Source organism: Pipistrellus kuhlii, unplaced genomic scaffold (genome assembly GCF_014108245.1).
Source record: "Pipistrellus kuhlii isolate mPipKuh1 unplaced genomic scaffold, mPipKuh1.p scaffold_m20_p_11, whole genome shotgun sequence".
Classification (NCBI taxonomy): domain Eukaryota; kingdom Metazoa; phylum Chordata; class Mammalia; order Chiroptera; family Vespertilionidae; genus Pipistrellus; species Pipistrellus kuhlii.
Window position 1 is genome coordinate 28,064,731 of NW_023425416.1, and position 14,026 is coordinate 28,078,756.

The following is a 14,026-nucleotide window of genomic DNA, read 5'->3' on the forward strand; positions in this document are numbered from 1 at the left end:
ACATTTTCTGTGGACTTTCCTCTTTTCAGTTTCTCATAGCTATATCACTACTTCCTTTCCTAACCAATCTGGCCCTCATTCAACTCTATGCACAATGTTACTTTGCTTTCTACTTTGCCTGTGCCATGTGATAATTATGTAAAGTTAACTATTCTTTGTTCATAATATTAAATACAAATTTAAGTACTTAGTGTTTGGTAGTCTGCCACTCCTGGCCACTAGCATAAAATGTGGTTCAATGGAAACTTATAGCTCTACAGTTTTTACACGGCAATCTTAGTCATTTCTACATTTATAGCAAGACATCAACAAACAAAAGTTATTAATTAAAACTTTCCTTTGAAATCAAAGCTGTTTTAAATCAGTGAAATATGGAATAGCATGATTAAAGGAAATACAAGCTTTTTCATCAAGACTGTGAAGCAGGCTTTTACTTTAAATTTTATGGGGAAATAATCCAAATAGGATAACTGATAATAGGCAAATCCTTGAAATTCATTAACATATTTCTGGGAATTTAAGAGCTAGAAAGGATCTGAGATCTCCAACTTAACCTCTTCATTTTACAGATCAGGAAAAATATCTAGAGTATATGGCCAAGATAAAATTATTTACAAAATGGGACACAGGAAGGAAAAAAACTCTGGATAGAATTACAAATAAATGTGTACTAATAGAAGGGACATGACTAGCCATCAACTCTCATTTAAAGGTGGATATAATGCTCTATCCCTTACCTGCCTTGGTGTTACTATGATTATAAAGATAGATGGCTCTGTCAGGTATATTATGGCTGCTCCAAAAGGCAATCAATATAATTTATAATTTACCACTGCCCAGAAAGGTCCCTACTTATTAAACTTAAGGTGGAGATTCAGGAGGGAGGGGGGAGATCAGTAGATAAAGTATCAAAGAAATTTTCCAAAATAAAAGTGTAAAACACTGTTTACACTGTGATTTAAAATCCAGAAAGAATAAGAGGAAAGACTGAGAAATCTGAGTAAATAAAAATACATTTTGCCCTGGATGGTTTGGCTCAGTGGATAGAGTGTCAACCTGCAGACTGAAGAGTCCCAGGTTCAATTCCAGTCAAGGGCACATGCCTGGATTGCAGGCTCAGTCCTCAGTAAGCGGGGTGCAGGAGGCAGCCAATCAATGATTCTCTCCCTCTCCCTTCCCTGAAATGAATTAAAAAATAGTTTTTAAAAAATGCATTTTTACATGGGAAAAATGCCATAAGCAAAGTTAAAAGACAAATGACAACAGTAGTTGAAAGTTTTATGATAAATGCTTAATTATTCAGAGAATCTACCATCAGTTGATATATACAGAGAATCTAAAATGGGGGTAGAGGGAGAAATCTATAGAAAAATGGGAAGAAGACAAATGACCTTAAACATATGAAAAGATGCTTGACCTTGCTGACCAAATTTAAACTACATTGAATTAGCATTTCTTTTATATTATAGCAACCAAAAAGTAAAAGTTTCACAATATACACTCATAAGGCAAGGGAAGATAAGCACCCTCATACATTGCATGTAGGAATATAAAGCGGTACAACTACTATAGAAATTTTGGCAATACCTAAAACTGATATACATGCTTTTATTACCTTTTGATCAAAAAATGCCACTCCTAGGAAACTATCCCAAAGACACATTGGCAAAAAAAAGAAGTCACATATGCACAAGAATATACATTGCACAAGTACTTGCAATAGTAAGAAAAAAACAAATGCCTATCAACAGGGAACTATATGAATATTCATCCACCAATAAAATACTTTGAAGTTGTAAAAAGGGATAACAATCTCTAATACTTCTATGGAGGGCTCTTCAAGGTATGTATTAGGTTAAAAAAACAAAAAAAGCAAGATACAAAATAGTATATGTGAATACCATCTTTTATCTAAGGGAGTGTGTGAATGTGTATGTGTGTGTTTAGGAACAGATAAACCCAAAACTACTAAATATGACACCTATGAGAAAGGGAGTCAGGTGGAGAAAAGAGGGATGCATTTTGTTTTACAGGTACTTGTTTTATAGAAACTGTGTTAATGATTTACATATAATAAAACAAATCCAAACGGGGGAAGAGCTAGATTGAAAAACTGAAAACAAAATGAAATAAACCAACTATCAACTAGATATCAGGTTGACAGCCTAACAATATAACAAATTGTTTCATGTTTTCAAAATGCAATAATTGTACTGTACCTATCAAAAAAAAATGGAATATATAGTAAGGATAAAAAAGAACTGCAAAGGAATCCTGAGCACTACTCAGGAATCATACTATTGATAATAAAATCGGTGATGTTAATTTCTTAACAGTTATATATAAAATATAGGATAAGAAAAAAAAGTGATTATGTTAATGATATTAGGTACCAGTATTTTGAGAAAAAGATACAAATATAAAATCAAATATAGAAAAAAAACCTATAAAATTAAAATTAAATTGGAAATATTAGTGTGAATTCTGTATATATCTCTTTCAAAAATATATTTCCTAATTCTGACCATTGCAAACCTAGAACTAATGACCGACCTAGCAATAAGAGTACCTCTAGTACCCAGACTGTGTTCTCTCAATACCATCTTCCACTCAAAGGAACCAGGCTTCTTGATGGCCAGAAATATATAAATGGGCCAGAAACATGTTTTACCAGAAAATGAGGAAATTATCAGAGACCACGAGTCACATTAAAGTCTACAGGAGCCAACTTAAAGGGTCCACCACTGGCCAAAGACAGGACAATGTGAGCATCCAAAAAATAAAAAATGACTGCGATAGGTTGAAACAGTTTAAATACATTCAAGTCAATTAAGTTCATGATGATTTTTCACAAAAGGCAAAAACCCTCATGGTTACCTTTGGAGGTTGTTAGGCCACCAACTCATTACTGTAGTCTGAAAATAGAGGGAAAGAAGTAAGCATTTTTCTTGCCTCTCCTGTACAAATTGTATTTCAAACAACTGATGGTAGTCAAATAGCTGATGGGAGAAAGTTCTTCTTCATGAAAGATTTCCAGCTAATAAATACTGAAGGAATGATACAGTTATAAAATTGCCATATTAAACTCCTAATGTAATCATGGATGTAGGCAATCTAAATCCATGAAAAGACTTCACTTTTAAGGGAAAGGTTCACAGAGGATTTCATGAGGAACGGATGGGGCTAACAACACTTGAACCCACTATGCTGCTCAATCTTAACATCACATAAAGAGACAATTCGTTGTGTGCCTAATAATTAATGCAACAGGAAGTGTACTGCACCATCTATTGTAGAAAATCTTCTTGCCACCCCTCTCCCCCCCCAGCTTCCTCCCTCATGCCCCCGCTTTCTACCCCAACAAAAAAAAAAATAAAAAAAAAACAAGGTTGCTGAAACCTGTTTGGCTCAGTGGATAGAGTGTCGGCCTGCGGACTGAAGGGTCCCGGGTTTGATTCCGGTCAAGGGCATGTACCTTGGTTGTGGGCATATCCCCAGTAGGGGGTGTGCAAGAGGCAGCTGATCCATGTTTCTCTCTCATCAATGTTTCTAACTATCCCTCTTCTTCCTCTCTGTAAAAAATCAATATATTTTTTTAAAAAATAAGGTTGAATCTGATCAAGCTTCTAGATCAGTGCTGTTAAATAGAACTTTCTGCAAAAAAAATATTATGGAAATATTTTCTATCTACACCAAACAGTAGCCACAAGCCACCAGCGACTACAGACCCTTGACTCATGGCTAATGTGACTAAGGAATTGAACTTTTGGATTTATTTCATTTTAATTCATTTAAATAGCCATAGCTGGCTGGTGAGTACTATAGTGAACAGTACAATTCTAGATCTACTAGTTTAATGAAAATAAAGGGCACAGATGTGCATGTTAAACAGTTAAAGGATACCATGCAGATGCAACTAGCTAAATGTAGAACGTTAAGGGGAAAAGGGGGACAAGGGAACTGCTAAATTTAAAAGCTTTACACAGTGTATCAACCAAATGCAACATGTGGGTCTCTAGGGGATTTTTGACCCAAACAAGTTAATTATAAAAAGACATTTAAGGGACAATAGGGAAATCTGAACCCAGACTGAATACTGACATTATGGAATTTTTATTAATTTTCATAGGTGGATGACAGTACTGTGGTTTTGCAAAACTAAAAAATTTAAACCTAGCTCTTGGAGATTTAAAAAACAAAACAAAAACCTAACATAACATAAAAATAAAGAAGTCAGTGTCTGAAACCAATATCCATGCTGGCTTCAGCTGAACTTTAAATCAAGTGGGCCTTTTTTAAAAGTAGGAGAGTATACATAGGCCACCTCTACTACTGAAAACATGAAGGACCAAGCAGTCTTCCTTTCAATGAAAGGAAAATTGAATGAGTACAATAGATACAATTATTATAATTTAAAACCTGAATCTACATACATTTTAAAGGGCAGAAAGACAATGTTTATAAATCTTTAACACATTTTACACTGTCTTTATTACTATATTAGAGGCCAGGTGCACAAAATCCGTGCACTCGGAGGGAGGGGGTCCCTCAGCCTGGCCTGCACCTTCTTGCAGTCTTTGAGCTCTGGGGGGATTTCCAACTGATGGCTTAGGCCTGCTCCCTACAGGCCTTAGTGCTGTGTGGTGGAGCGGCTCCTGCCAACACCACTGTGCTCATCAGCCGTAAGCCTGGTTCCGAACTTCTGGCTGGTTCAGGATTCCTGTGGGAGTGCACTGACCACCAGGGGGAAGCTCCTGCACTGAGCATCTGCCCCCTGATGGTCAGTGAGCCTCACAGTGGTTGAGGTTCCACCATTAGGTTGATTTGCATATTAGCCTTTCATTATTTAGGCGGATTATATTGATCACTGATAATATATAATCAAAGGACAAGGTCAAGATAAAAGTCAATATAACGATGATTCCAAATCTACATTCCAAGTAATAATACACTTTATTATATCTTTAAGCTACAGCTACAAATCTAAATGTTAGTATTTGAAGGTAACATGTTGTAGCTGATGATCCTTATGATTTCCTTTTCTTACCTATACAATTAAGTGCAAGCATGTGGGGAATTGTGAAACTATAGGGTACCTTCCCTATAACATTAAGTTATTAAAAGGAATAACACTTAAAAGCTTCAGCAATCAGATGTAAGGCTCAAGAAAAACTACTTTGTGCAAAAAAGTGTATTGCAACCAAAATGAAGGCTAGTCACTGAATTCTCACTCATCTACACTCTCTTATGTTGTAGGGGACATCAGAAAAACCACTGGCCTACATTTACTACCTTGCATATCTTCATTATTCAAGTGTCCCTAACGGAGCCATCCCTTTCACACCCTCACTTATCATTTACTTCCCATCCACGATTTGCATGGAGCAATCCATAGCTCAGGGTTCCCCGACTTCAGACCCTCCTGTGCTAACGTTGTTTTTAAACGAGTTCGCCAGTTTTAAATCGCTAAACTTCCCACGGTAATCACAACTAAGCCAGCAGCAAGCTAACTGAACACGCGGGGCAGACTAGGCGGGGAGGGTGAGGGCGATGGAGGGCTCGGGAGCAGCTCGCCCACCCCGCTGCCCGCGCCGGCCCGGCCTCGGGGGAGGGCTGACCACCTGGCTGGCCCCGACGGCGCGCCCGGCCAGGCCGTGTCCGCCGCCGCGGGTCCGCCTGCCGTACGCGGCCAGGACGAGGGGCGGGGCGCCGGGGCGAGCCCTGCGCGGGGGAGGCGGGCCCGCCGGCCTGCGGGCCGCCGCGGAGGCCAGCCCGGGGCCGTAGACCCGCACCGCCGAAGGCTCCGCCGCGGCCAGGGCCGCCTCCGGACTAGGACACGCCCGCCCCTCGCCCATCTTCCGAGCGCACATGCGGTTGAGGGGCCACGGCCCCCGCGCGCGCCCGAGACTTCCCGCCGTTACCTTCGGCCGGGCGCGCGCGCGTCACGCCCAGCCTGACGTCCAGCCTCCGCCGTCCGCACGTTTGTTCCGCCCCCACTGCCCCCCTACTTTTAATGGAACCACCTCCTTCCTGGCCTCCCCCCTCCGTACAAGCAAATGGGCTCGTCCACATCCGGGGACCGGCGGAAGAGGCGTGCCGGCCACGTGGTGCAGGGGCGGGATCCGGCGGCGGCGGGCGCATCCGCGAGTCGGTAAGGGTTTCCCGCGCCCTTAGCCTCGGTTTTTGGAGAGTGGCAACGAGCTCGTTCCTCGGCGTCGCACTTCCCCTCCACTCCCACCGGCCGAGGCCGATGTCTTCACGTCATCCCCCTTATCACTGCCCTTACCGCTAGCCAGGTCGGGTAGAAAGGCACTTGGCTGGTGGGCCGGGCCCTATACCTCCCCCGCATCCATTTTTTGGTCTATCCAGCCTGAAACCGGAAGTGGGTGCTGTGGGCGGCCTCACACGCCCGTACCGATGGTGGTGGCCTGCGAGGGTCATTTCTAGCGAGGGAAAAGACCTTTCTGGCTTTGACCTAAGTATTTATAAAACACAGAGATGGATAAAATGTTTCCCTGCCCCAGCAAACGCACACACCGGGAAGAGAGTGGAACCGGCGGTGTGACCAGCTCCCAATGGGGGGACCACTCTGTGCGCCCAGGGAACTAGGAGCTGGGATCTGCGGGGGGTGCGGGGAGGGAAGGAGGGAAGCCGGGTTTGCCTGCTGTGCTCTGCCGGGGACCTAAAGAAGGTCTCCTGCTGGAACCAAGGTTTTTAGAACAGCTGGAGGGAAAAGAAAGGAACGATCATTTCAGGATCAGAACAATCACACGTGTAAGTTTGTTCAGGAAACTGGTAGTGGTTAATTCTGCCCAGGTTAGCAAGGGCTTGGTCCAGTGGCCGTGTCCTGGACAGTGCCTCTCTTGCTTGATGCTTTCCAGCCCCTTAAGAGTGAAAACACCTTAGCACTTTACTCTAAACATGGGGTGTTGGCCCCGGGTGATCTTAGGCCCACGTTGAGTTTGAAAGGAAAAGTACAGGTTAGTGATGGGGCTTTGAAATATAGAGGACAGAAAGTATGATAGGGTTAGAGGTGTTTGAAAGAGGGACAGGTGAAAAAAGATTGAGGCCAAATAGGGGAGTCATTGATACAAAATGTACACGTTAACAACTAGAGGTGATAATCCCTGAGCAATCTGTTACACAGCCAATCAAATATGTTGAGTGGGTAATAAGAACAAGAAGGAAGTGTTCAAGGGCAGAATGCTACTGAAGCTGGAGTGATTTGATAAAAAATTTACGGAAGAGGTAGAATCTTTGTGGGCCCAGGAAAATCATATTTTGATCAGCAGGGAATAGGAAGGAGGGCATCTCATAGACCAGGGCATCAAGGACAAAGGTGTGGCAGCAGGAAAAGGGAAGGCTTTTGTAGGACAGGGACTCCAGAAACATAACTGGAACTGAGGGTAAGGATTTCTAAATACGGGAGGCTTGTTTTGAGTTATTTACTGGGTAATACTGGATTAATTCTTGTGTGAAACATTAAAACATCTGGTTCACTGGTGCACCTTTTGCTTCAGTTTCGTCTGGATCCTTATCATGGGGATACAAACCCTTCCCCTCATTCCAACCTGTATAATTATTACCCAAGTATCAGGGCAATCTTACAATCATACTGTTGGAGACCAGAACAGGCCTATATGAAAGAGTTGGATTCCTCTCCCAAAGATGGTTTCTTCTATGAGTTTTCATACTCAAAAGGTAGGAGTGACCCAGAGTACCTTTGCTGCCATTGACTCGCAGGCCATCAGGATGGCTGTTTTGTAGCAGGAGCACAATAGGGTAATGCCTGTGATGAAGAATGGCCCAAACTTGGAAACAAGGAACCCAGAGGTATCGTCCAAGCTGGCTATATCTGTTTAGGGGAAAGTAAAAAGGAGGGAATCAGCATGACAAGTATCTTGACCAGGCATTAAAGGGCAAGCAGCATTAAGAGTCACCCCAAAGGGAAGGAAAAACAAGCAGCATGGAGACCTACCGCTATTGCTGCTTTCAGGGCCCAGCCTGAGCACCATCTCAAGATAGGAGGCCATGTAGTCAACAAACTCAGCCGAGGATTTCCGTCAGGTCTGTGGTTGGTCATGTTGTATAACCCACTTCAGTGTTATCATTTAGTTTCTTGGGCTAAGAATGCCAGCATTGCCAACATTCGAGGCAAGGCAGGTGGTGACTCTTATTTTAAAAAATGGTGCAGGAAACGACCGGAGAGGAAACTTGCTTATGAGTCGGGGACTCATCAAAGGCATCCTGCAAGGGAGCGGTGAGTGTGCCAGTTAGGAAAGAAAAGCTGCATTCTAGATGTGCGATGGCCTTAAAACAGAGGCCCTCAAATATATTGCCTTCCTGTCACATGACACTGGTCTGGGCCATGTCCTATGTTCAGTGTATGGTACAAAGTATTTATCAGCTGGAGGGGGAACAGAAAGGAGAGACTATGATTATATATAAATAAGTTGTCACCTGACCCAGATGAGAATACAAGTCTTTCCCAGGGTGATGTACCAAATGACATATCCAGGCTAAGAAGTGCTGGGTTACACCACTTCCTGAGTTTGTGTTTTGGAAATGACCTCTTTGACTGACAGATTTGACAAGATCAAAGCTGCAGGAGAATGGACAGTGAAGTACAGAGAGACGGAAGGATCTTGGATTTGATTGATGATGCGTGGCGAGAAGACAAGCTGCCCTATGAGGATGTTGCAATACCGCTGGTAGGCAGTCATTTGTGCCGAGGGGAATGGGTTAGAGGGCCCTGGTGGAGGTGGAATATCAGTGGTCAAATAAACCAGTCGGGCAAAGAAATCAGCTGTGGAGTCCACTGACTAGAAGCTTCCGGAGAGCATCTAAACTTTTTATTTGAAGAGAAATACGGTTCAGAGAGCTGATGTGAACTTCTCAGTTAGGGGTCATTCCAGGACTGGAACCCAGGTCTGAGCCACTTTCTGTCAATTACACCAAAGCCAGTAAGCCAGGTAATGGGGGTTTAATGCCTAAGATGGGGAAGAATACGAAGCAGCTGGCTTGTTGACATTATTAAAAATGCACGTTCTTAGAACATACACCCATCCTAAGTTCCCTGGAAAATAATTTTTTAAATCTGGCTCTTCTTCTTTTGCCTTTGGATCAATAGGCTCCTGGGATACACTTATCTGCTCTCTGTGAAACTGCTCTGCTAAGAGATTGTTAAACCTTCAGTAATGAATGATCTAAAAGCTTAGCTTGTGTAAGTGCTTATTAAATATCCTATTTATGTCATAGAGGAATGCTTTTCTTTCAAGTATGCCAACTATCCTGAGAAGAGCTGTTAAAAGGACAAAGCTTACAGATAGACTGCTGCTGCTATTACAGAGAAAGAAAATCTAGCTCACCGATGTTTTCGTTTAAGGATAAGAGATGATAATATGTTCAATGAGTAATACACATATCACGTAATAAATCACAGCTTAGTTCAACTTTAGAAAAATAGTCGAAAGAGAGGGTCATGAGAATTATAGCTGCCATTTAGTGAAAACCAGATTTATGCCATGGACAGAGGTTGAAATTGGACAAACATTATCTCTAATCTTGAAACAGCCTTGCAAGATGGTGCTGTTATTCCCACTTTACAGGAAAGGAATAGGATCAGAGAGGGGAACCTGCCCGGGGTTGGGTAGCTGATAAGGTGGACTGCACACCTGGGTCTGTGAGGCTCCAGATCACATGTGTCAAACACAAGGCCCGCGGGCCAAATCCTTCCCGCCAGGCCTTGCAATGTGGCCCGCACCGCGCTGTCATCACTGCACTCCGCTGCGTTTCCATCACAATGACAGTTTATGACTGTTCAGTAAACCATTCGGCCCGAGATTTAGGCTGGATTTTAGATTTTGGCCCCTTCTCTGATTGAGTTCGACACCCCTACTCCAGATCCTGTCCTGTGAACTTCGATTTCTTTCATTCCACCAGCATGTCTTTGGAAGCCTCCTGTGTGCCAGATTATGTAAACATAAGATACAGTTTCTGCCCCTGCGGGTCAAGGGAGGTAACCCACAAAAATAAGTAATAATTATAATAAGGGTTTTAAGGGGGGTCATGAACAGCCACCGTTGTATAGGAAGTGGCACGCTGCCTGCTGGGCAGCAGGAAGTAATGTTTAAGCTGATCCTAAGGGAGGACCAGCAGTTTTTTTTTGGGGGGGGGGGGGGGGGGGGGGGGAACAAGGGCACTCCAGCAGTGGGGACTGTCCAGAGGCTCAGAGCTTTAAAGTCTTTGAAAGTGAGGGATGGGGAAATACACTGCCTTTTCATAGAGTAGCTGCAAAGAATTGTCATTTTTTCAGTGTACCATAATAGATGGTTGCATTTATGATGCTTTGTGTTTGTTTTTCAAGCTCATATGCAATTTTATACGTTGGCATTCATTGCCAAGAGACAGTCGTGATCAAATGAATGACATCATTTTAGAATACATACCACAGATGGGATGAAATTATGCAAAGTTGCCTACTTCTGAATGAATAATTCATTAAGCAAGGACTTGTTTATGCTTTGTCAGTTATGACTAAACTTGGAACCAAACTTTAAGTTTCAGTGTATTATTACTTTACAATAAGTGATAGTCCCTTTCAATTTGTACCAGTATATTTGAATTTCAGTCTTAACATTTGTAGAGCAAGATGTATCTGATCCCAATATACGTATCATATTTTGTTTTTTTGTGTGGTTTTTTTTTTGTTGTTGTTTTTAATATATTTTATTGCCGAGACCGGTTTAGCTCAATGGATAGAGCATCGGCTTGGGGACTGAAGGGTCCCGGGTTCGATTCCAGTCAGGGGCATGTACCTTGGTTGCGGGCATATCCCCAGTAGGGGGTGTGCAAGAGGCAGCTGATCTATGACTCTCTCATCGACGTTTCTAACTCTCTATCTCTCCCCCTTCCTCTCTCTGTACAAATCAATAAAGTATATTTTTTAAATAAATAAATATATTTTATTGATTTTTACAGAGAGAGGAAGGGAGAGAGATAGAGAGCCAGAAACGTCGATGAGAGAGAAACATCGACCAGCCGCCTCTTGCACATCCCCTACCGGGGATGTGCCCACAGCCAACATACATGCCCTTGACCGGAATCGAACCCAGGACCTTTCAGTCTGCAGACCGAAGCTCTACCACTAAGCCAAACCGGTTTTGGCGATACGTATCATATTATTCAAAAAATCGTTTTGTATATACTGGACATGATTCTAAAGGAGAAGAACATTATATTCATATACTGAAAATTGGAATCATTGGAAAATCATAAGTCTGGATAGTGAGTAACAGTTTGCTAACCCTAAAAGAAATGTAAATTCAGATAATTAAAACAAAATATGTCGGTATCAGTGAACTCTGATACAAAGCAGAGTCCTAGTAGTAATACATTTACATTTAAATATAAGTCTTAAAAGTTCTCACTACACACAAAAATGAGGTAATGGATGTGCTAACTAGCCTTATTGTGGTAATTGTATCACACTATATGTGTATCATCATGTTGTATACCTTAAACTTGCAGAATGTTATATGTAAATTAAATCTCAATAAATCTGGGATGGAGATATATATATATATATATATATATGTATATATATATATATATGTGTATATATATATATATATATATATATATATATATATATAATTCCAGATTCTACACGACATGTGGCCCATGGCTTAACCATTTTAAGAAAATGCTGGCAGGATATGCATTGGTCATTTGCCAAGTTGTATGTTGCCCGGCTCCACCACTAGGGGGTAGTCTCATATCATGCTACATTTTTACTGTTTCCCACTTAGTTCCATTATAATTAGGCATGCTGGGTACAGAGCAGTTTAATACATTTCTTGTGCTTAAGGAATATGCCAGCAAATGTAATGTTCTATTAAAGGCAGCCCCTTAATAGAATTTTTAAAAAGACTCTTCAGTTTTCCCAGCCATTAACAATAATAGCAAATATTCCTTGAACATGGATGTCCTGCATAGTGCTAAGCATTTGACCTAAATCACAGTGTTCAGTCTCACAGCAGTTCCAGGAGGTGATGGCTACATTTCTCATATTTTCAGAGAGGAAACAAGGCTCCAAGGGTTTGAATACCTTGCCTGAGTAACCCAAGCAGTGGAGTGGTGGGCTTGGATCCTGGTAGCTTCCAGAAGCTGTGCCCGTGGCCTCCTGCACAAATGCTAGAGCCATAAGACCATCATTCCTCTGAAGAGGACCTGAATAACACTTCCTCACACCTTTTTATTCAGCTATTTCTTTAGGATACACCTCTGCAAATTATGCTACCTGTTTCTAGGAACTCAGTTTAATCCTATGTGCTCTTGACTTTTAAGGGGTTTGTTGATGTACATTTACTGTCACCCTGAACATCCACTGTACCTTTTCAGAATGAGCTTCCTGAACCTGAGCAGGACAACGGTGGCACCACGGAATCTGTGAAAGAACAAGAGATGAAGTGGACCGACTTGGCCTTACAGTACCTGCACGAGAATGTCCCCCCCGTAGGAAACTGACACCTCGCTCCCCTCTCATGGACAGATTTTTTTTTAATAAAGATGCAAAATGTTTTCTTTCAGTCTCCTAATTGAAATTTTTTAGTGACAGATCCAACACTCAAAAATGTACACATACTTAATTTGTGGTAGCAAAGTGCAATGTGGAAATACCAGAATGGGAAATTGGTTGAGATTTCTCAGGAATGCAGAATATTTGGCTCTTTGAACCTAAATTTCTTCAAGTGTTAGCTTGTGTTTAAACATGTTTGGTTAAACATTTGCCTTTAATTTTGCTTTACTGTCCGAGTCTAACACTTCCCATCTGCTTGTGTGTGTCCTGTAACAGGTGGTTGAAGATAGGAGAGGAAAAGGCTAAGAGAGGAAGCCAGGCTAAGGAGAAGGACTAACTTCCCATGTACCCCACTTGGAGAATCAGTCTGAGTGGGGGTGGAGATGTACCAGACATTCAGAAGCGCATTCACTGACTGCTGGGATGCCTGAGATTCCTCATGGTGTTTTCAAACCCTGGGTACATTTCTAAATTAAACAGTGTCTGACATTCCCTCTGCTCTCCCCACCACTTTTGATGCCTCTGGGAAGGATCTTCAGCTAGATGAACCACTAGTTTTATCTAGTAATGTGATTTATTTTCTCAGAGCCCTTTGAGATATAACCGAAACACCATGGAGTCAGTATTTAGTTGTAAATTGTATGAGAACTTGTACTTTGCAAAACACTTACATTTATCTCCTTGGAATTATTTGCCTCCGTTAAGTGGTGTCTGCCTTGTTCTCTGTCTAGATTGTAAACTCTGGGAAGAAGCCCTGGCTGATACTTCTGTATCCATCACTAAAAAACCGAAAACACTAATTGAAATCCCTTCTCATCCTGTTTTTACTGGGTCTTTCTGTTTGCCTTGCTCTTAGGAAGAAGTAAATCACAAGTGAGCTGATTTGGGAGGTTTCAGTAGAAACCTTGTGTAACAACTCTCCTGTGATCCAAACAGGTGAAAGCATTGTGTTCCGTGTGAGAGGCCCTGGCTTCGCACTGGGAATACAGTAGTGAGCAAAATATGACCTCTGACTTTGTTTAGTAGGGTAAACAAGCATTGAACCAAGAGTCATACACACCTATAATTTCAAATCCTGACATTCTAAGAAGAAAAATCGGATGTCACTTGGGTACAAAGCCTGAGGCAGAGTTTCTTGTGCAAAGGGTTTCTAGAGGCTGCCATGCTCCGAAGCAGCAGGGTAGGGGAAGGGGAAAGATGAGCAAAGCTGTGATGTCAGCTGAAGTCTAGCCTAAGGCAAATCCCACAGCGGCTATGAAAGTGGTGGCATCAAGAGTTGTCCCACGTTGAGACCAGAGGCTAGGTCTTTTAGCAGTATGCCTGTTGGTCAGAACATGTGGCTCTCCAGAGAACAGTGCAGCTCTGAGGAGCCAGCAGTCTCCAGGGAACCCTGCCCTTGTGAACCAGGGGTGAAGTCTCTGAATCGGGCACAGGACTCCAGATGCA

General features: G+C 42.2%; 2 protein-coding genes across 18 annotated transcripts in view; one reads left to right on the top strand and one right to left on the bottom strand.

Moving 5' to 3' along the window:
* The window catches only part of CEP63 (centrosomal protein 63), a 51,979-nt gene extending 45,586 nt beyond the window's left edge, over positions 1-6,393 (bottom strand). For 2 of the 13 annotated variants that reach the window (XM_036431383.2, XM_036431380.2), the window contains exons 1-2: positions 5,622-5,888; positions 2,878-2,915 (exon numbers count right to left, since the gene is read on the bottom strand). In XM_036431383.2, the coding sequence (XP_036287276.2) occupies positions 2,878-2,915; positions 5,622-5,870 (287 nt within the window). In that variant the 5' untranslated portion in view covers positions 5,871-5,888. Of the gene's footprint in view, positions 1-2,877; positions 2,916-5,621; positions 5,889-5,921; positions 6,034-6,286 lie in introns of those variants that run through there. The other 11 variants (XM_045579266.1, XM_036431379.2, XM_036431391.2 and 8 more) reach the window with 9 other exon arrangements.
* On the top strand, positions 6,004-13,393 carry ANAPC13 (anaphase promoting complex subunit 13). 5 transcript variants are annotated; one of them, XM_036431399.2, is made up of 3 exons: positions 6,004-6,151; positions 8,586-8,711; positions 12,403-13,393. In XM_036431399.2, exons 2-3 carry the CDS (start codon positions 8,613-8,615, stop codon positions 12,526-12,528), a joined length of 225 nt encoding a protein of 74 aa, XP_036287292.1. In that variant the 5' UTR covers positions 6,004-6,151; positions 8,586-8,612; the 3' UTR covers positions 12,529-13,393. The 5 variants fall into 5 exon arrangements, with proteins under 5 accessions (XP_036287292.1, XP_036287293.1, XP_036287291.1 ...); XM_036431400.2 differs by lacking the exon at positions 6,004-6,151 and adding an exon at positions 6,158-6,296; XM_036431398.2 differs by lacking the exon at positions 6,004-6,151 and adding an exon at positions 6,647-6,774.
* Positions 13,394-14,026: the final 633 nt, after the last annotated feature.

Excerpts from the sequence above, each read along its gene's own strand:
- ANAPC13 (XM_036431399.2), top strand. The coding sequence starts at position 8,613 with ATGGACAGTGAAGTACAGAGAGACGGAAGGATCTTGGATTTGATTGAT. Across the intron at positions 8,712-12,402 it reads AGGATGTTGCAATACCGCTG|AATGAGCTTCCTGAACCTGA; the intron begins GTAGGCAGTCAT and ends GTACCTTTTCAG.